Source organism: Myxine glutinosa, chromosome 13 (assembly GCF_964187855.1).
Source record: "Myxine glutinosa chromosome 13, kmMyxGlut1.1, whole genome shotgun sequence".
NCBI classification, from domain to species: domain Eukaryota; kingdom Metazoa; phylum Chordata; class Myxini; order Myxiniformes; family Myxinidae; genus Myxine; species Myxine glutinosa.
Window position 1 is genome coordinate 7,616,357 of NC_136273.1, and position 23,418 is coordinate 7,639,774.

Genomic DNA, 23,418 nt, shown 5'->3' on the forward strand with positions numbered 1-23,418 from the left:
AGATCCGCAACAGTATATATATATATATATATATATATATATATATATATATATATATATATATATGTATGTATGTATGTATGTATGTATGTATGTATGTATGTACGTACGTACGTATATATATATATATATATATTGTTGCGGTTTTGCACGAAGCCCGTTCCCTTACCAAGGGGAGATTAAGCCCCTTGTTCTCCTTGGGTCTACAAACCGCGAGACTGGGGCGCCACTTCCGGTCAGACGCGGGACAGGGTTTCGGGACAATTTTTGCACGTACCTAAGTACCCACGCCGCCGCGGAAGCGGCGATCGAGTCTCGCACGAACCACACGCAATTTGAGTGCACCCGAGCGGATTGTGTACCACGTGGTTCGTGCTGTTACCTTGCTATTGGAACCTGATCAGAGCAATATAATTCGTACCACGCTAAGTCAATGATGGAAGAGACGAAACGGTCGAATCAAAGGAATAACAGATTTAATTATTATTATTTACACAATGTACAGTGGTAGAAGGAGCAGAGACACAGGGCAGTCTTAAGCAGTCTTACTTAAACCCAGACAATGGGCCCACGCACACTCGGGGGGATGAAGGAAGAATTGTTCATGCACTGAACGCGCCGGCCTTGGTCGTCCAGGAACAGCTCACCCGGCGTGGCCCTCTGGCGGTCGCCGCACATTCCCCGGTGAAGACAGGCAGGCAGGCGGGAAAATCTTCGTGGCACGTATCTCGATAAAGGCAGGCAGGAGGAAATATACACATGTCTCTGGCCCGGCACAGCTGTCTCTCACAGCATGACTAATACAACTGCGCAGAGCGTGCTTTCACTCTCGTAACTGAACTCAGCGCAACTTGCCCTCCAACTTCTCGGGGATCTGACTCCAGCTCAACTGAGAACTCAACTTGTAACTCAACAGAGCGCTTTTCCTCTCATAACTCGTCTGCCTCCCTTCTCATAACTGAGAACTCAACTCAACACCGCACCTCCCTTCTCATAACTTGTCTGCTTCCCTTCTCATAACTGAGAACTCAACTCAACACCACGCCTCCCTTCTCATAACTCGTCTGCCTCCCTTCTCATAACTCGTTTGCCTCCCTTCTCATAACTCGTCTGCCTCCCTTCTCATAACTCGTCTGCCTCCCTTCTCATAACTCGTCTGCCTCCCTTCTCATAACTCGTCTGCCTCCCTTCTCATAACTCGTCTGCCTCCCTTCTCATAACTGAGGCGGGGGCTCTGGGCACAGGGTTATATCGCCACGCCCTGGCCCGCATCGAATGTTCTAAGCCCTGCCTTTTGCCGCAGTGGTAAGCCACTCTCCTCAAGCCCTGATTGGCGGCTCGTGCTTACCGTCACTCCCACTCCTCCTGCCCCGCCTTCCTTCGGCCTTGATCGACTTGTTCAGGCCGGCCTCGTGGTATTTCGCGCCAAATCCAAAAGCATCGAGGCAGCATAAGCATCGTAAGGGTACCTAAAAGGGTACCTAATTCTCATTATTCTACTCAACGCAAAACTAAACACAGGAAAGGTCTACGCTTACATTTACTATGAAATAACTGAGCTTAAACGAGGCTACATGTTGTAGTGTAACTAAACTAGGAGGAGAAATTAACCTTTATTATAAAAACACAAAACCGCAACTATATATATATATATATATATATATATATATATATATATATATATATATATATATATATATATGGTTTATTAAAACAAAAATATGTGTACATGCATGCTCTTACAGGGAAACTCAAGAGTTAATCATTAGGCCAGTCATGCCTGCGCAATGGTTGCCATCCTTCAGTTATTCAGACCTTTTTCTTTGTTTGCTCAGATAAGTTTTTCCCTGCTTTTACATTTTATGAGATAAAGATGTCCTTTTGATTAGATTTTTTTTCTATTTTATTTCTTTATGATATGCCTTTGTGATAATTCGGGTGCGTGTTCTCTAACTGCAAGCCGAGACATTGTAGCTTTGTATAATGTGTGCGTTAAGCAATGGTGTTTATTGGTTCACGAGTTATCAGAGTGACCACTATATTCGTCATGGGTGTGTCTGTCTGTGTGTCTGTCCGCAGCATAACTACCCGATGATATCATCCGATCTTGATGAAACATCGGTGGGAGGTTGATATCATGATCTAGTTGTGTCCTGCCTAGAGTGAGCGTATTGCGCCCATTGTGGGCAGAGCGACGCCCGAAAAAGATGTCTTTTTAGGGGGTAATCGAGTTCAAGCTACATCTTCTCCGAGGGAGTTGGTGGAATCTGACAGGGTTTTGGTATTTGGTTAGGCCAATGTCATGTGTCTATCCCCACGGAGCTCGATTTTTCATTTTCGCCCCAAGGTCAAGGTCGCAACGTCACGAAATTTAGAAAAGTCGAATTTTGATGGTTTTATTACATTGTTCGCTTCCTGATAGGGTGAAATGTCGTACATGATCTTATATTATCACATACATCATCAAATACAAGTTTTCCAACAAATTTCAGAATCTTCGACCTTTGACCTTTGAAGGACACAAAGGTCAAATTTTCAAAGTTGTCGGAATCGAACCGAATTTTCGGTATTGTGTAGCTAACTAACCTCATAACTGATTATACATTATTTTCTATCTCATTTCAAGGTCAGTAACCTTCGTTTTGACATTTCCAGGCCAGCACCACACACAATTACATACAGCTGGCTCTTAAAGGCCTGCACACAGCGCATTGGGCCCCTTTGTATAAATAGGCATGTACACCGCATGTTGGGGGCCGCCACCTGCCACGTGGGCCCGCGACCCCCCAGTCTGGGCCTGTTTCGGTTATAGTCCGTCCTTTGTCATTGAATACCGCTCACTCGTGAACCATCGTCGTCTCCTGACTTGTTAATATACACAAAGAATTAAGTTAAGCACCCCCCCGTTTTTTTACAACCTCGCACATTACAAGTTTGTTGTCGTCAAAACAGTGTAATATACCCATGATATTGCTATATTTTCTGGAGAAGTGATATTATGGTCACATAAAAACATAACAATCATGCCGTTTTCAATATTTTATTCTGAATAATTTAAGGTGAAATTTTTTGGGAATTTTAGGCATATTTTCACCTCAATTTAAGTATGGAGCTACAGGTCCATCACGGACAGTGTGGATGACGTTTATGTTTTCTAACGTACAGTCATTGTTCTGAGAAGACCTCTAGCGATCTTTGCGTCAATAACGTGTGTAGGACCCACGTGATCGGATGGAGCAAGGTGCTGTGACAACCATCCCCTGGCCTGCGTACAGTCCTGACCTGAACCCCCTCGAGCACGTTTGGGACATGTTGGGACGACAAATTGCGAAGATGGTCCCTCCAATAGCCAATCTGGATGAATTGGAACGTGCATTACATCGGGAATGGAACAACCTGCCACAGCAACGCATACGACGGCTTACAGGGTCTATGAGACGTAGGGTTGAGTCAGTGATCCGATCACGTGGGTCCTACACACGTTATTGACGCAAAGATCGCTAGAGGTCTTCTCAGAACAATGACTGTACGTTAGAAAACATAAACGTCATCCACACTGTCCGTGATGGACCTATAGCTCCATACTTAAATTGAGGTGAAAATATGCCTAAAATTCCCAAAAAATTTCACCTTAAATTATTCAGAATAAAATATTGAAAACGGCATGATTGTTATGTTTTTATGTGACCATAATATCACTTCTCCAGAAAATATAGCAATATCATGGGTATATTACACTGTTTTGACGACAACAAACTTGTAATGTGCGAGGTTGTAAAAAAACGGGGGGGTGCTTAACTTAATTCTTTGTGTATATTACTACTTCTATTGCACTATCATCGATATTTGACTGTGGATATATAATTTGATGCTTTATAAGAGAGCATCAACAATTGATTTTTTTTTTAATATTTACATATTGTGTCTCGTGCGAATGGCTGCAGGTTGGTTGTAAGGCGCTTGTGAGCGCTTCAGCATACAAAACACAGAATTATTATGGGATGCTCACAGAAATCTGCCCAGAGCTACCAGGTAGCCATCCAGGTGCCTTGCACAGCAAAAGGTATTGCCATAGAAACTAAATCAGCACAACCTTCAGTTGAAACATTGTACAATCCCCTCAATTCCTTATTTTCTCAACTAGTACACCTGCTCACTATGGGAGTGGCGGGAAGGGTCATTCCTCTTTGGGGTATATAGATTACAGTAGATCTATGGTTGGGTCTCACTTGCCCTTCCGGTCCCTCAAGCGATGAGGCTTGCTTCAATCTCTCCATGGCATCGAAGTTTGAGTATTTTCCCATTCGTGTCTTTGTCAAATTTCCACTGGTTATTTTATTGCGTATGTGTTATTGTGTGTTCCTATTTAGTTTTGGTTTTGTAATTATTGCAAACTTGTGTGTAATTAGTCGCCTTTTGTTCGCACCTCGTGCGTGGCCTGGTCTCTCTTGGCTCCCTCCCCCCCTCCCCCCCCCCCCCGTCGGTATATTGTGAATACAAGTTCTATCCTTCGCTGTACTTGCTTATTTATTTGATTTTCTTTTCTCCCCCTACCTCCCATGAACATCTTACCCTTTGTCTAACGTTTTAAATACGAAAAACAAACAAACAAAAAAACAATTCTTTATTAATTCTTTCTCTCCTCACGGACAAGTGCTTGTTCTCTTGCCCCCTCGTCTCGCCTCGTGCCCCACCCCCTTGTCTCGCCTTGTGCCCCGCCCCCTTTATCTCCTTTTTATTCCACCTCTCCAGCCTTTCCAACTCGTTTCCTCCATACTCACTCAGAACTTTCTCCTTCTTTCTCAAATCCACATCCTCACTTACGGACTTTTCCCAGATTGCTTTTCATGGTTTTGTTGAAATATTATTTAAATATGTTTAAACTTTCCCCTGCAGTGTTTTATTCAGTGGTTTATTACAACACGCTGTTTTTCTTCCTATTTAAAAGGCTTTTTGCAATTTCCTCTTTAATTCATTCCACTTCAAAAAAAAATTCAATCTCTTACACTTCTTCCTCCCTACATTCTCGAAACTCACCTTCATTCCACCCCTCCTCTAACGGTTTCAACTGGATCTCTGACTTGAAAATCACAATAAACCCAGTTTGTAATAAATGTTTTTTTTTCCCAATAATCATCCACTTTCTAAACTCCCCCTCACACCTCACCTCTGAAACTCCCCCTCACCCTTCCCCTCCTAAACTCCCCCCCACCCCTCCCCTCCTAAACTCCCCCTTGCTCCTCAGCTCAAAATCTCCCCCTCACCCCTCCCCTCCAAATCTCTTCCTCGCTCCTCCCCTTCAAAACTCCCCCCTCAACTCTCCCCTCCAAAACTCCCCCCTCACCACTTCGTCCCCCTTCTATCTCATACCTCCACCTCCTCCAACCTTCTACTTTGCTCTGCCATCCCCTCAAACAACTTCTCACTGTGCCTCATCCCATCACCATCAAACCTTTTGTCCTCCTCATCCTTCCCTTTCTCCTTTCTCTGACACACTATCAACAGCTCTCCCTACCTCCCCCTCTCACCCTTCATCTTACCCTACCCCTCCCCTGTCCTATACCCGATGCTCCCCCTCCCTCTTCCTTAACGGTATGGACCTCAAACATCCAGGGCCTTCGCTCAAACCTGACTGATCTCTCCATTCAGGTTGCTTCTGACAATCCAGATGTAATATGGTTTACAGAAACTTTCCTCCTTCAAGATGTCTCTGATTCCTTAATATCTCTTCCTGGTTACTCCCTCCTCCGGTATGATAGACCTGAGCCTCGTCCTGGTGGTGGGGTTGCTATCTTTATCAAAAACTCTCTTCCTCACTCTCTTTGCACTGCCTCTCTCCACCCCAACCTCAGGAGTACCTCTGGCTATGGCTTCCTCTCCGCTCCCACCTTTTGTTCATATGTGTTTTGTATCGTCCTCCAAACAGTGATGACTCCATTTACATTTCACTGTCTGACAACGTGGACCAACTTCTATCAACTCATCCAAACTCTCTCTTCCTCATATGTGGCGACTTCAACTGTCATCATGCCAGCTGGCTGGGTGTGGGCACCTCTCTCACCAGCCATGGCACCTCAGCAAAGGTCTTCTGTGACCCATTGGGACTAACACAATCAATCAATTTCCCGACCCAGATTTCAGTCAACAGAGCATCTTCTCTTCGAAACCTGGTTATGACAAACTTCCCTTCAAATGTCTGCTGCTCTTCTTCTGCCCCAATCAGTTCTTCTGATCATTTGCTTGTTAAAGTGGACATCTCCCTTGCCATTCTCAGAGAGGCTCCTCAGCATCGACGAGTCTGGCATTTCACTCAGGCCAACTGGCACGGTCTTCAAGCAGCCATTAATCATCTGCACTGGTCTCTCTGGACAATAAACTGCTCTCTCTCCTGCACAGATTTATCTCATCTCGTCTTCAGTTGTCATACCCTTCCTCCCGTCCATGGAACACTGAAGCTTGTAGTGAGGCAGTTGCCATGAAGCAACTTGCCTTTGCCTACTGGAAGGCTAATCCAACTGAAGGCAATCTCAGTTCCTTTCACAAAGCTCGGAACAAGTGTGTGTCTACCCTCAGGAGTGCCAGGAAACAATATCTCTCCACACTCAAGAATGAACTCTCAAACCTGTCTCCTTCCTCCAAATCCTGGTGGCATCTGGTCAAATCTGTTTCTGTTGTTTGTTCCCCCTCCATCCCCTCCATTACCTCAAACGGCTATACAGTTGACACCGCACGTGACAAAGACAAATGCCTCAACTCTGTGTTTGCCTCAAAATCTTGTGTACCAAACCCATCTCTCTCTGTAGTCTGTACCCACCTTACCCAGTCGAACACAGCTGCTCCTGGACTCTGTGTCCTTCTCTCCTGACAAGGTGGAGAAGTTTCTGTCAAACCTCGACTCTGATTCTGCAACTGGACCAGACGGCATCAGCCCAGGGTCCTAAAATCCTGCTCTGCCGCTCTTTCTCACCCTCTCTCTGTTCTCTTCACCCTCTCTTTTGCTCAAGATCATCTGCCATCTGCTTGGAAATCAGCAAACATTACCGCTTTATACAAAAAGGTGCAAAAACAGATCCTAGCAACTACAGACCAATCAGCCTGCTCCCAATTATCAGCAAGATCATGGAATCCATCATTGCTTCGGATATCAAATCCTTCGTCCTCTCCAATGGCTTGATCTCTGATCATCAATTTGGTTTCAGACCAGGTCACTCTACTCTGGACATGCTGCTTCTGCTGTCTCAACAATGGATGGATGTCCTCAATGCCAAACAGGAAATCAGAGCTGTCTCCCTTGACATATCACGTGCCTTCGATACGGTCTGGCAGCCAGCTCTGCTCACCAAACTCTCCTCCTATGGTATCCATGGAAATCTCCTCTCATGGCTTGCGGACTTCCTCTCTGGTTGTAGTCAACATGTAGCCCTGAATGGATTTCTCTCATCTCCCCTTCCTGTTCAGGCTGGAGTTCCTCAAGGCAGTGTTCTGGGCTCTGTGCTTTTTCTGGTCTTCATCAATGATCTCTCCGACTCCCTGGAAAATCCTCTCTTATCTCTTTGCTGATGACTCCACTCTCTGCCACTCCATTCCTCATCCCTCAGATCTGCAGCTTCCTCACTCTCTGCAGACCTGAACAAAATCACAGACTGGTCAAACAAGTGGAACATGTCTTTCAATCCTGACAAATCTCACACTCTTACGATGTCTCTCCGAAAAGACCGACTGGATAACACTCCCATCTACTTTCTCAACAATCCTCTCCAATAGGTTCTGTCACTCTAGCTTTTGGGTCTCGCTGTCTGCCATGATCTTTCCTGGGAAAACCACATTTCCAAGCTGGCCACCAAAGCCAGTCGTTGACTGGGCATCCTCTGTCGTGCGAAGTCCTTCCTTGGCACACCTGAGCTCCTCACCACATACAAGGCATTCATCCGCAGCTCAATGGAATCCTGCTTTCCCCTCTGGGCTGGTGCTCCTGCCTCACACCTAGCACGGCTTCATGCTGTTGACACCAAAGCTTTCAGAATCATTGGAATCTCCCGCGATGAAGCTGATTGTGCGGGCTTTTCACTCACTCACTGCAGGCAGGTAGGTGGTCTTTCTGTCTTCTAGCGACTCCTATCTGACCTTGCTCCCCCAGCTCTATCTGTGCTCTGTCCCCCAAATATTCCTACAGGTCACACAAGATCTGCCAGCAACCCTCTTCTGGTGAAATTGCCAAAATCAAGACTCTCTCCTCACCTTCACTCTTTCGGTCCTCTTTTCTCCCACCTCTGGAATAAAACTCCCCCACTCTCTTCAATCCCACTCCTCCCTCCAGGTCTTTAAAACAGCTGTTCACCACCATGTCTTATCTTCCCCCATCCAAAACCTTCATGTTTTCTACCCCCGTTATTTCACCCCAGATCCACTTTTTTGAAATACCGACTTCTTTCCTGGAAGTCCTAGCAGTGTCCATGTGTTTTATACCTCTGCCACCCCCCCCCCTTCCCATGCCCCACACCCCAAGCCCTCTCCCCCCACCCCCCCCACAGGTCTCCCGATGTTCTCTGCTGTTGTACTTGTGTGCTTCCCTTTCTGTCCCCATATTGTCTCCCGCTCCCTTTATTGTATGTTTTGTCTGTCCGTTTTTTTTCTTTTTGTGATTAATGTTTGTATGTGATAAAAAATATAATAAACATTGGGTGTGTGCAAGCTTCTTGTGGAGAGATCGCCATGTGGTTTAAGCATTCGAGCAAGCACTCCATTCAAAACCGTTAAGGAACAGCTGGCTTGGCAAGCACCAGCTAGCTGCTTGGCAAATGAGCACAACCCAGGCTTCCTCTCTTTCAGTTTCGTGTTAAACAGCAGGAGCGAGTTTCAAAAGTTTGCTACGAAAAACGTCACGTTGGTGGCAGAAAGGGTCAGATTGTTTACCCAACGCTGTGGACTATATAGAGTACAGTAGATCTTCGCTCAGTTATGTCAGTAAAACTTACCTTACGGATGTCAGGATTCCTCCAAATTTCTTTATTTAGTGTTATAAACAGCGTTAGCGACTGTTAAAAAAGCTAAGCATAAGCGTTTGTGGTTTATAATATTTTTACTTCTGGTAGAGGCTGTTGGGCCGTTGCTCCCACAAAAATGCCATGATATAAAGCTATTTATAAACATTGACTCGACGTTTGTTCAAAGAGGAAAAACACCTTAGCGAGGTGGGATATTATTGGTATGAATATTGTTTTGTAATAACATGAATATTATACTATTATCATTAGTTTTGTTATTCGAAACGGCCTTGGAAAAACGCCACGATAATGCTAACTTAGCATGGATATACACCTCAACATGCAACCCCATTGGCGGCAATGGCGGGGAAAACCCGCTCAGGGGATAAACCCCCCTTGGGGAAGGGGGGGGGGGGATTAATGTGCTACAACCTTCATTGTGTAACCCTTAGTCGTCCTGTCAAGTTTGGTTGAGATTGGACAAGTAACGACGGAATGTATCGCGGTCAAAAAACCATCAGACACACAGACACCAAATTGCATATTTGAGTATGATGGTAAATAACTTGATTTCCTGTTTTCTGACCAAGAATCCAGCCATTTATACATTACATACATGCTTAAAGTGCATGATGGAGGGAGGGGTGTTTGGGCTGTTGTGTATAAAATGTGCAGTTTGGTGGAAGAAAGATTATTTTCTTATCTAGAGTTGTGTTTAGTTTTGGTCAACACATCTGAGGAAGAACACAGAGGCCATAGATAGAGAGGATACAGCGTAGGGCTTCTAGATTGATTTCAGGGCTCGCTCGACGAAACGATGAGGAGCAGCTGAAGGAGACGGGATTTTATACATTAGGAAGGAGGTGATTATGAGGGGATCTGATTTGAGATGTTTAAGATAATGAAGGATGTGGACAAGACAGGTGCAGTGGGGTTTTTCAGTAGAATGGACAGTGTTAGGATCAGGGGCCATATAGCCTGAGAGTAAAGAAGAGGATAGTTTGGACAGTATTAAGGCAATGGGGGGGGGGGGGGGGGGCGGAGTCAGAGTGGTTAATAAATGGAATGGTCTCCGTGGAAAGGTAGTGGTAGTGGAGGGGTAGTTAGATTTGAATTGCATTATATGTAGGTACCTCGATGAATTTTAAATGGAGTATGCGGATATTGGCAGGACCTGCAGGTAGCTTGTGTGTGGATTGGTGATGGGTAGTGGGGTTGGAGCAGCCTCCTTTCATACAGTCGTCATTGAACCACAATTCAGTAACTAATTTGTTTGCTGGTTGTAGCATTACTGAAACACAGCTGTGTCGCCGATGCAGTGCCCCTACCCGTCATGGCAGGAATCTGGCCAGGGTACCAGTGATTACTCTGAATCTTCATCGAAATACATTGTGGAATATTTAGCATCCACCAGCTGATGCTCACAGATAGATCCCCAACTTCCCTTCGGGAGACTCGTCCATGGTGCACTCATTGATGCAACGACCTATCTGGGAAACACCAGCCCCTTGGTTTTACAGTTGAATCCAAACCCAGGTGAACCCAGTTGAAAAACCCAGTTGAACCCAGTTGAAAAACCCAGAAAACCAGTTGAAACCCAGTTGTTGAAACCCAGTTGAAACCCAGAAAAACCCAGTTGAAAAACCCAGAAAAACCCAGTTGAAAAACCCAGAAAAACCCCAAAACCCAGTTGAAAAACCCAAACCCAGTTGAAAAAAATAAATAAATCCAAACCCAGGTGATGAAGCTCAAAAGATTGTACACCACTTCCGAGCTATCCTGTTAGCCCGTCACAACTACCTTTCACCTTGTGGTCTCCACCCCTGTAAGGAAGTATTCCTTTAATCAGATAGATGTATCATAATCTCCGCCACCAAAGGTGTATGGTATGTTTTCACCTATTTCTTCGTCTGTCTGTGTGTCTATGAGCAGGATATCTCAAAGTCAGATGAAACTTAATGGACAGGTTCGGTGTGTGGCACCAATTGATTAGATTTTGGTGAAGATCCATGTCCACACCTGGATACTGGAATTTTAAAAGCGATTCTCCACCATTGAGAGATAGAGCCAAAAACAATATACCATATAGCATGATATCTCAGAAAGTTATGGACGGATTCGGACGAAACTCGGTGGATGAGTTGGTTAGGTGACAATAGCAAGCCGATTCGATTTTGGTTCAGGTCGAGTTGCAGATTCGGCCTAACATTGGGATAGAAAACGTAAACTGTTCAACCTGGTGGAGGTATGCGCTCTACCGAGTGCCGTAAAAGTTACCCATATAACCTTTAATCGAAGTGAAGTGGTTTGGGAGTAGGAGGGCCGAGATCATTTAAGGTAGAACTTGCATAATTTGGCTGCTGAAAGTCATTCAAGGATGATTCAAAGGGAAATCTTTATTCCACTTTAATTTCCTTCTGTAAAAGAAAGTTGATGTCCTTGGTTGTCTCAAATAAAATATTGCATTTGCATTTCAATATAATATGCAAGTTAAGTATTGCTCATCTAGTCCATCCATGCTTTTGGTCCATCCATAACAATGTATCATGTCCCATTAGCAATATTATGGTTGTGAACTGTTCCATCCTGATTTGGTATGCAGACTACCGGAGTTACGTGCCTTGGTGATGATGGGCGAGTCTCTGCCTGGCACTCTATCCTTTTCTGATATTTCTGCAGCAGCAACATCTGAGAGTGAAAAGCAACTTCATCGGATACAAAAGTCACTGGACATGGACGACCCCATCAATATTCAGTTCACATCGGTGAGAGTGCAATTTTTACTTTAATTTATTTATCTGTGGCTCATTGAGGACCATCTTGTACGTGAATTTCCGTATTTTGTGGCGTACAAGCCGATACTTTTTTCCTGGAAGTCCGGGCCCCGACTTGTACTCAGAATAGATTTTTTTTGCAAAGTGCAGTGCTATTTTCTGAAATGAATTGAATAATTGTTAATTTAAACACGCTACAGCAAGTTTACACTTAATGTCGTGGATGCGTTCCTAGAAAGTGTGACGTTGAGCAAAACGACGTTAACCAGAAGAGATATTCCCATCAATGTAATGTTATAATGGGGGGATGCGTTCCCAGAGCACATATTCAGTCACCCTCACATAACTTTAATATATATATATAAAACACAGTTTGTGTGTGTGTGTGTAATGTTACCGATAGACTCCTAAACGGAGAGGCTTACGTGCTTGATATTTGGCATAGACATCGCCATTGAGCCTGGGACGAACATGGCCGAACTCAAAATATTTGACGATCCATATTTTTTATTCATATTTACCTCAGCGCATTTCAGCGCACGGAATCAACGGAATCAGAGCAGGTGGGCACTGATTCGCTCAGAGCGATCACGTGATGACGCTATGAACGCTATGACGCTATGAAAAAAAAAATCGCTATGAACGCTATGACGCTATGAAACGCTATGACGCTATGAAAAAAATAATCGCTATGACGCTATGAAACGCTATGAACGCTATGACGCTATGAAAAAAAAAATCGCTATGACGCTATGAAACGCTATGACGCTATGAACGCTATGACGCTATGAAAAAAAAATCGCTATGACGCTATGAACGCTCTGATGCTATGAACGCTATGACGCTATGAAAATAAAAATCGCTATGATGCTATGAAACGCTATGAACGCTATGACGCTATGAAAATAAAAATCGCTATGACGCTATGAAACGCTATGAAACGCTATGAATGCTATGACGCTATGAAACGCTATGAACGCTATGACGCTATGACGCTATGAAAAAAAAAATCGCTCGCTTTACCAAGGGGCTCGCTCTCCCCCCGTTCTCCTCCCCTCCCCCTCCCCCGCCCGGCAATGCCGGGTACTTCTGCTAGTCTCATATATATATATATATATTAGAGATCAATAAAGAACAAACGGATAATTAGATGACCAGTTACAGGTGTACTCACCATAATGTAGGGCCAATATTGCTTGTCAGGATGGGGGAAGTGCGGGTGTGTGGTGTACATGGAGGGTAATGAGGCCTTTGTGTCTCGGACGTGTTACGGGGTCAACCTCGAGGGGAGCCCCGGCTGAAAGATGTATGGTCCTTGGGTGAAAATAAGTCAATCAATAACGAGTCCACACCAAGGGTTACGAACAAACCCCAATATATTCCCAAATCCCGCACAGGAATCACAATGTGTTTACAGCACTTCCATACAATCCTTATCTATAGTATAGGTGGCGCCACCTTAACCCACAACAGTGTTGGCAACACTCACGGCCCTTGCCCCCAATGTCTCTGCACGCCTCCCAGGTGACGTCGAGTCGATCCAGCGATCGTGGAATCTAGGTCCGATTCCAATCCGGGGCTGGGAGTGAGGGTACTCGACAACCTCAGCGAGGCTACCCGACTTCGCAGGTTCCGCAGTAATCCGGCGCTCTCCTGACGCGCGGACTTCGGTTCACAGAGGCACGGTTCCCTTGTCCTTCACGTTCGGCGGCTCGGTCTCGAGCTGCAGTCTCAACTCTCAACCGTCTCCTTCCAATCTCTCGAACAGCGCCGGGCGCTTGGTTCCTTCCAGGACCACACGGCACCTTGACACGTAACCGGCAATCAATCACCCCGTGCAGATAACTCCTCTCACCAGACGGGCTTTTCCAACTCCGTTCCAAAAGGTAACGATCGCCTCCGCTCGCGTCGGAGCTCTCGAAGCTTAAGATGGCCGCCCTCTCTCTTTTTTTTCCTCCTCTTCTTCACGATCCCGTTTCCGGTCTCGTTTTTCCCAGAAGGGCTCCTGACCCTTTAATCACAACAACCTTTAATAGAATATACATTAATAAGAAATGACCTGAATTGTAACCCCCATAAACCCGGAATTCATAACACTCCCCCCCTTCAAGAAAGAAAGTTTGAACCCAGCGAAAACTTTCTTTGCAGGCCAACTTTGATAAACAAACCAAAATAACTCACACCCCAAATCATCAGTTCCCCCCGGGCACCATTATCACATCTCAAAAATAAAGCAACAAACTTTCACAAAACCCCCAGAGATTCCAAAGGTAATTCCCTCTGGAACAAGCATCAACAACTTATAGTTTCTCTTGGATGACGGTTAAGGGGTGGTGACCAAAGCCCCAAAGTTACACAACTAGATAGCACTTTTTTGGGAGGCCCAGCTGAGTACTCACTACATGGACGCCTTAAGGAATGTGGAGTTCACGGTTAGTCCGGGGAGGAAAGTTCATTACATGGACGCCTTTAAGAACGTGGAGTTCACGGTTAGTCCGTGCAGGAAAGTTCCCTACCGGGACGCCTTTAAGAACGTGGCGTTCACGGTTAGTCCGTGTAGGAGCCCAGGCTCGGCGGCTCCGCCGTATATAGAGTGCTTCAACTTCTCCGGACTCCTAACAGTTACGGTGGGACCCCTTGTCCCAGCAGTCACCTGACTGGCGGTCTCCTTCTCGGCCAGTCCTCTGCCAATCCTTCTTTCGGGAGATGCCGTAACTCTGGGAGCCTCCATAGTAATATCGGCTGCTGCCAACACCAAAACTACCGCCAAGTGGTCCTCTTCTGTAGACCTCTCGACGCCTACGAAATGCCTTCCCTACTGTTATGGTCCGACCCTCCAAATCCTTACCATTCCAATTCTTCTCTGCCTCCCTGGCGTCTTTTGTGCTTGCAAACGTGACAAAGCCGAACCCTCTTGACTGTTGCGTTTCCCTGTCTTTTACCACCCGCACTTCCACCAGCGGCCCATATCTGTTGAAGACAGAGGTCAGAACTTCTTCCTCTGTGTTGAAGTTCAGTCCCCCTACAAATAACTTGGTACTTTTGTCGCCATCCCGAGCTGGGGTGGTGTTATTTCCCCTGCGGTGCTCTTTACCCACCCTTGGGTTACCATAAATTTGCCCCCCGGCCAAATCATTCCCGATAATCACAGATACTCCCTCTACAGGAAGCGTGGCTTGTAAACCGACGGTGACCGGTCCTGACACCAAATCGGATTCCAAATGGATGACATAAAGTGGGGCCCTAACACAGCCACCGATCCCTTGTAACCGAACACTATCACGAGTTGCGGTACTCTTTGACAATGGCAAAATGCCTTCAAGCATTAAGGATTGATGGGCTCCTGTGTCCCTCAATACCCTAACAGGTCTTGGGTTAGTCAAGTCTCCCTCGAGTGAGACAAACCCCTCATAAATAAATGGTTGGTAACTCTTCTGTGGGCGATTTCTTACGCTTGCCATCGCATTCGGAGTTGTAATAGTCGGACTCCGTTCTGGGTTTTCCCTTTTCATGAGGTAACAACTGGACATCAAGTGTCCAGGTTTCTTGCAAAAAGCGCAAGTAGGCCCGGAGGAAAAACTCGTGGTCTGCCTCGGGCCCCCCGGAAAATAAGTTTGTCTAGGGCCCGTCGCCCTCTGATTTCGAACAGTTCAGGTATCAGCGTTGTCCCCATAATCATCTCGAGGCCGCCGCCATGTATTGTCGTTCTCCGCACCTGCTGTTCCACAACTCCCCTGCGGAAATCTAGGCGAGGAGTTAGGTTCGTGGACCCCTATCCGGTGTGTTAAGGCATAATCATCTGCCATGGTGGCTGCGTCCCACAACTTCGGTACTTTCTTTTCCTGCAGGTACACTTTGATGTCCTTGTGGACACACTGTTGAAATTCCTCCACCAGGATCAAGTCACGCAATGCTTCGAAGTCGTTCCCGACTCCTTTTGACTCACACCACCGATCAAACATGTTTTCTTTCACTCTGGCAAACTCCACATGGGTCTCACTCTCCCTCTTCCTGGCATTCCTGAATTTTTGCCGGTAAGCTTCAGGAACCAACTCATACGCTTTGAGAATGTGCTTCTTCAATACCTCATAATCTGCACATTGGTCCATTGGTAGCGCCGAATAAATCTCTTGAGCTTTACCCACCAGCACACTTTGCACTAGTATGGTCCAGGCCTCCTCCGGCCAGTTTAACTGTCGAGCCACTTTCTCAAAGTGTGGAAAAAATTTAGCGACTTCCCTTTCACTGAAGGGTGGAACCAGCCTCACATGTCTGCCCACATCCCAGGTTTTCTGGCTAGGTGTCGGCCCAGTCAGCAAGGGTGGTACCTCTCCCCGTTCTCTCATTAACTCCAGCTCCTTGGATTTAATTTCTTGCTGAAGCGCCATGTCACGTTCCTTTAATTCCCTTTCCGCTTTTCTCTCCTCTGCTTCGAGTTCCCTTGCAGCTCTCCTCTCCTCTGCTTCTGCTTTCCTTTCCTCTGTTTTCATCCTTTCTAACCTTTCCTGGAGTTCTCGTTCCACTCTCCTTTCCTCTGCTTGTTTCTCTTCTCTCCTCTCTTCTGCTTTCCTTTCTTCTTCTGCTCTTTCCTTTTCTGCTTTCCTTTCTTCTTCTGCTCTTTCCTTTTCTGCTTTCCTTTCTTCTTCTGCTCTTTCCTTTTCTGCTTTCCTTTCTTCTTCTGCTCTTTCCTTTTCTGCTTTCCTTTCTTCTTCTGCTCTTTCCTTTTCTGCTTTCCTTTCTTCTTCTTTGATCCGTTCCTGGCTCCGTAATTGCAACTCCAGTTTCCGGAGCTCAACGTCTTCTGGTTCTTCGGGTAGCCACTCCCAGGCTAACTCGTCCCATGTTCCTAATCCCACCATAGACTGTATCACCGTGGTCTGCAACTCTGCCTTCCTCAAATTAGTTCGGACCTCCAAGTTAAAATGTTTGGCCAATTTCAAGAGGTCCGATTTTAGTAATGCTCGGAACTGTGCCTCACTAGGGGTTACCGCAAAGTTCTGTGCCACAAACGCCATGGTGACTACTGGTAACACCTGTTAACCTTCACCCCAGAAATTTCCAACAAAGAAAAGCAACAGTATTACTATTATTGCTATTGTTTTTTTTGTGTTTTTTTTGTTGTTGTTTTGTCGGCAGAGCAAAACAATTTTGGGAACGTTGGAAAAGTTCCCACTCTTGGGAATTCTTTCCCGGACTAAAATTTAGAAAATTTTATAGATCCCGGACGTAGACCCAATTGCGAATCCGCAAATTGTAATTTGGACGAGCCCCCAATTCTGTTACGGGGTCAACCTCGAGGGGAGCCCCGGCAGAAAGATGTATGGTCCTTGGGTGAAAATAAGTCGATCAATAACGAGTCCACACCAAGGGTTACGAACAAACCCCAATATATTCCCAAATCCCGCACAGGAATCACAATGCGTTTACAGCACTTCCATACAATCCTTATCTATAGTATAGGTGGCGCCACCTTAACCCACAACAGTGTTGGCAACACTCACGGCCCTTGCCCCCAATGTCTCTGCACGCCTCCCAGGTGATGTCGAGTCGATCCAGCGATCGTGGAATCTAGGTCCGATTCCAATCCGGGGCTGGGAGTGAGGGTACTCGACAACCTCAGTGAGGATACCCGACTTCGCAGGTTCCGCAGTAATCCGGCGCTCTCCTGACACGTGGACTTCGGTTCACAGAGGCAAAGTTCCCTTGTCCTTCACGTTCGGCGGCTCGGTCTCGAGCTGCAGTCTCAACTCTCAACCGTCTCCTTCCAATCTCTCGAACAGCGCCGGGCGCTTGGTTCCGTCCAGGACCACACGGCACCTTGACACGTAACCGGCAATCAATCACCCCGTGCAGGTAACTACTCTCGCCAGACGGGCTTTTCCAACTCCGTTCCAAAAGGTAACGATCGCCTCCGCTCGCGTCGGAGCTCTCGAAGCTTAAGATGGCCGCCCTCTCTCTTTTTTTTCCTCCTCTTCTTCACGATCCCGTTTCCGGTCTCGTTTTTCCCAGAAGGGCTCCTGACCCTTTAATCACAACAACCTTTAATAGAATATACATTAATAAGAAATGACCTGAATTGTAACCCCCATAAACCCGGAATTCGTAACAGACGGACTGCTCAAAAAAACTGTGGTCGGTGAAGACAAGTGGGCATTCAAGTGAGCCACGTGGCAAAACAGGCCCGAATCAGGCTTTCAGGTGAGTCGTGTGGTAAATTTGGAATTTAGAAATCTCCGATCGAGTTATCGAATGGGCCGCGCGGTGAATCCAGAGTGGGAGGTCGTCACCGAGGTTCCGTGCGATTGTGCAATCGGAGCACCGGGGACTAATACGAAGACGAATCTTGTGGAGAGCTGGCTTGCAAGACACTGCCACTGAGGAGAGCTTGTGGATTATTGACGTCAAAGCCAGAGCCAGGTGAATTTGGACAAGACCCTGGAATATCGGAAAAATTCGCCGCCGATAAATGGCACCACCAGCAACCACGGTGTTTTGTGAAGTTACTTCCCCCACGGTCAACGGCTGTGTGTCTGATGTCAAGTCCTGTCTTAGCTGCTGTTTCTGTCTCCATATTTGTGTGCATTGCAACAGGTCTTACATGAGTCTTAGTCCCTGTTGAGAAAAAGAAGAAGAAAAAAAGAAAGTAGTGGTGTTGAAAAAGTAAGTGCAGTAAAATTAGATACCTCTTCTCAGGACTTAATGTTCCAAATAAATAGTGGTCAACATACATGTCTTGTCATCTTTTCCGCTCATGCGATGTATTTATATTTTCTTGTACATATTTTGATTTGTTTTTGTAGGGAACAACTGGGCAGCCCAAAGCAGCGGTGTTGACCCACCACAACATTGTCAACAATGCTTACTTCCTCGGCCTACGTATGGGATACAACTGGCGGGTACGCTTCCTGTATTAACCACAGAATCATTAATTTGATCACCTCGATGAACCGGATTTGTAACGAGATGGTAATTTTGGGAAATGTTTCAGTATGCTGAACTAAAAACAATTTCATGGTCGATTAAATCTAAACATTGATTACAGAATGATTTTAATTATTTGAAAATATTTAAAAGTAGTTATTTTATTATCCACCTCTTTCGTCACACCTGCATGTTGTTTTTTTTGGTTTTTCTTCTTTTTTTGTATGCAAGATCGAGGCTCGTGTAAGAGCTAACATTAATGAGAAAAAAAACGGACACATAAGACGAAATAAAGGGAGTGGGAGACAAGATGGGGAGAGAGGGGGAAGCACACAAGTACAACATTTGAGAGCAGAGACATCGGGAGATCTGTGGGAGGGAGAGGGCTTGAGGGGGGGGGGGGGAGGCGTGGGACGAGGGGCGGGGGAGAGAGGTAAAAACCACATGACACAGGTAGGACTTCCAGGAAAGAAGTCGGTATTGCAGAAAAGTGTATCTGGGGTGAATTAGCGGAGGTAGAAAAGATCAAGGTTTTGGATGGGGGAAGATAAGAGATGGTGGTGAACAGCTGTTTTAAAGACCTGGGGGGAGGAGTGGGATTGAAGAGAGTGAGGGAGTTTGTTCCAGAGGCGGGAGAAAAGAGGAATGAAAGAGTGAAAGTGAGCAGAGAGTCTTGATTTTGGCTGTTTCATCAGAAGAGGGTTGCTGGCAGATCTTGTGCGACCTGTCGGAGTATTTGGGGGACAGAGCACCGACAGGGCTAGGGGGTGGGGGAGGGGCTAGGCCGGAGAGGAGTCGGTAGAAGACAGAAAGACCACCAACCTGCCTGCGGTGAGAGAGAGAAATGCCCTCAAAGTTAGCTTCATCGCGGGAGATTCCAATGATTCTGATAGCTTTGGTTTCAACAGCGTGAAGCCGAGCTAGGTGTGAGGCAGGAGCATGTTTATTATATTTGTGTACCTGATGGAGCTGCATGTGGCTCATTCCAAGTTTGCACTTCCACTGCATTGCCAACTTGTAGGAAACACGAATCTGCACTCCTGTTCCTTTGTACCATTGCTTTGGTTGTGTTGGTGGTACCTTGGTTTCCATTATCCATGGAGCTACCCTCTGCTTCCCTTCTCCTGGGTTTGATGCAACCTGTGTTCTCAATGCTGTGCAGAAAGAGAGGTAAGTCGCTCATACTGCCATTACTGACAGTATAGTCGAAGGAAAGTTTCTTAACATACTTATCTCTGCTAAAGCATATCAATATCGTTGTGATTCTTTCCCAAATAAGCAGTCTCACTCGGGTGACTGGGAAGCATTTATATAACTAGCAACGGTACCCGCCCTATGGGCGGGGCTTCAATTGGGAGGCCCAAATGAAAAGGCAAAATATCAGAAATTAATGGCTTTTATTTTATTTTAAACGATTCATATAAACATCCGTTATATCATATCACACGCAAATCATCAAATCGCATCTAAACAGTATTTGTAGAATTTCAATAAAAGCCACATCACTGTTCATATCGGTAAATATTATTCCATTGTGCTGCTGAGCACACACGTCTCGATTACCAGAGAGGTAGGCCACAACGCGATGGTACAATCAAAGAGTCTTTATTTAAAAGCTCGCACTTCAGCACTGGGCGGGCTCGAGCTTAGAGCCCGCATATATGTGCCGAGGCCACGCCTAGTCCCCGGGCGTGGCCGATCGGTCGAAAGGCGGGGCAAGTGCTCTCGCTCCCTGCCTGGACGCTCGCGCCACCCACTGGTGCGTGGAATTATTGCCCTTTGTGCCCGCCATATGCGCCCCCCCAGAATTCCCGCGCACCTGAAGGGTGGGTTTGCGGGGAAGCCGGATGACCCGGCCGAAACGCCCCCTGGCGATGGGTGCAGGGCTGGGGGGTAGCGGGACGGCGGGGTTTGGGGGTGCCGGGGGTCCGACTGCTGGGGGGCGGCCTCAACGCGGAGGCAGAGCTGCTTGCGGTGGTCCGGATCGAGGTGGGCTGGCTTGAGGTGGTCCACGGAGATGCGATCCGGGGCACGGCCGATGTTGATGGTGAAAAACTTGTCCCCGGTCTCCAGCACGCGGAAGGGCCCGTCGTACGGGGGCCGTAGCGGTGCCCGGTGGGCGTCGTGCCGGATGAAGACGTACTTTGCCGTGCGAAGCTCCGGGGCGACGTGGGAAGGCGGGCAACCGTGGTGTGCCGTCGGCACTGGGGCGAACTTCCGGGCGGTCTCCTGAAGGGCGGAGCGCTGTGGCGCCGCGGACCAAGGAGCCGTGGATTCGGGGATAAATTCACCCGGTACCCGCAGTGGTTGCCCGAAAACCAGCTCCGCCGAGGACGCGCGCAGGTCGTCCTTGGGCGCCGTCCTGGGGCCCAGCAGGACCCAGGGGAGTCTGTCGACCCAGCCGCCGTCGCGGAGGCTGGCCCGGAGCGCGGCCTTCATTGAGCGATGAAAGCGCTCGCACAGGCCATTGGCCTGGGGGTGGTAGGCCGTGGTGCGGTGTAGTTTCACCCCGAGACCTTGCGCCACCGTGGCCCAGAGCTCCGAGGTGAACTGGGGGCCGCGGTCGGACGAGATGTCCGAGGGGGCACCGAACTGGGCAACCCAAGTGGCGATGATGGCCTGCGCCACATCAGCCGCCGACGTCGCCGCCAATGGGACGGCCTCCGGCCACCGTGTGGTGCGGTCCACCATGGTGAGGAGGTGGGTGAACCCCCGCGAGGGGGGCAGAGGTCCCACCAAGTCGACGTGCACGTGGTCGAACCGGCGCTCGGGCACCGCAAACGGGGCCAACGGGGCCTGGGTGTGGCGGTGGACCTTTGCGCGCTGGCACGCGAGGAACGTCCTGGCCCAGTCGCGGACGTCCTTCCGGAGGCCATGCCAGACGAACTTTGCCGCGACGAGCTTCTGGGATGCCTTCGTGCCCGGGTGGGACAGGCCGTGGATGGAGTTGAAAACTGGGCGCCGCCAGCCAGCGGGCACGATGGGGCGAGGCCGGCCGAGGGAGACATCGCATAGGAGGGCCGCGCCTGCGGCGTCGAACGGCACCTCGGTGATGCGGAGGCCCTTGACGGCAGTCCGCAAGGCCTGGACGCCGGGGCAGTCCGCAAGGCCTGGACGCCTCCGCCATCCGGGCATAGTCGACCCCGAGGTGGACCGCGTGCACCACGGACCGGGAAAGGCAATCCGCCACCGGGTTGTCTTTACCCGCCACGTGACGGATGTCCGTCGTGTACTTGGACACGGCAGAGAGGTGACGCTGCTGCCGTGCCGACCATGGCTCAGCGACCTTGGCCATCACGAACACAAGGGGCTTGTGGTCGACGAAAGCCATGAACGGGCGGCCCTCCAGTAGATGGCGGAAGTGTCGGACCGCCAAGTGGAGCCCGAGCAGCTCGCGGTCGAAGGTGCTTTCGCGGCGTTCGTGTGGGCGAAGCTGCCGACTAAAAAACGCCAGTGGTTGCCAAGCACCACGCATCCTCTGCTCGTGCACCGCGCCCACCGCGTAGTCCAACGCGTCGGTGGTGAGGGCGATTGGTGCATCGGGCACCGGGTGCGCCAGCATGGTGGCGTCGGCCAGGGCCAGCTTTGCGCCCGCAAACGCCGCGGCCATCGGCTCCGACCACGCGATGTCACCTTTGCCCGGCTTGCCCCGTAGGGCCTCGTGCAAGGGGCGGAGGAGCTGGGCGACGTGGGGCACGAAGCGGTGGTAAAAATTTACCATGCCCAGGAACTCCTGGAGCCGCTTGATCGTGCGGGGCCGCGGGAAATCCCTGACCGCCTCCACCTTGGCCGGTAAAGGGACGGCCCCGTGCCTGGTGATGCGGTGCCCCAAGAAGTCGATGGTGGCGACGCCAAAACGGCACTTGGCGGGGTTGATGATTAGGCCATGCTGGCCCAGGCATTCGAAAAGCATGCGGAGGTGGAGCAGGTGCTCCTCCCGGGACGCGCTCGCGACTAGGATGTCGTCCAGGTAGACAAAAAGGAAAGGTAAGTCACGCAAGACGCTGTCCATAAGCCGTTGGAACGCCTGGGCCGCATTCTTCAACCCGAAGGGCATTCTCAGGAACTGGAAGAGGCCGAAAGGGGTGATGACGGCCGTCTTCGGGATATCGTCCGGTTGGACGGGGACCTGGTGGTAGACCCGGATGAGGTCCACCTTGGAAAACACGGTCGTGTTTGCCAACTGGGCGGAAAAGTCCTGGATATGCGGGACCGGGTAGCGGTCGGGGGTGGTGGCATCATTGAGCCGGCGGTAGGCCCCGCACGGCCGCCATCCTCCGCCGGGCTTCGGCACAATGTGGAGAGGAGAAGCCCAAGCGCTGTTGGAGCGCCGTACGATCCCCAGCCGCTCCAGCGTGGCGAACTCCGCTTTCACCATGGCGAGCTTCGTGGGCTTGAGTCCGCGTGCCCGGGCATAGACCGGCGGCCCGACTGTGGGTATATGGTGCTCCACCCTGTGCTTAACGGCCACCGCTGAGAAGGTGGGCCGCGTGAGGGCCGGGAAACTGGCGAGGAGGCGGGTAAACACGTCCGCTGCCGGAAGCGTGCAAACTAAACTCGCCGGGACGGAACCTTTCAGCAAGCCGCTTGGCAAGCCGCTCAGTGAGCTGCTCAATGAGCTGCTCAGCGAACAAGCGAGCGAGCTGAAGGTTTCAGCCTGGACGATCCGTCTGCGCTTTACGTCGACCAACAGACCATGCGCACATAGGAAGTCCTCACCGAGCAGTGCCATTGGCACG

General features: G+C 48.6%; 1 protein-coding gene across 1 annotated transcript in view; it reads left to right on the plus strand.

The window, feature by feature from the left end:
- Positions 1–23,418, plus strand: part of LOC137438553 (medium-chain acyl-CoA ligase ACSF2, mitochondrial) — a 152,289-nt gene that overhangs the window by 75,186 nt on the left and 53,685 nt on the right. The window contains exons 5-8 of the mRNA XM_068133694.2: positions 3,945–4,063; positions 11,587–11,749; positions 18,559–18,654; positions 19,701–19,849. Coding sequence (XP_067989795.2) covers positions 3,945–4,063; positions 11,587–11,749; positions 18,559–18,654; positions 19,701–19,849 — 527 coding nt within the window. The remainder of the gene's footprint in view (positions 1–3,944; positions 4,064–11,586; positions 11,750–18,558; positions 18,655–19,700; positions 19,850–23,418) is intronic.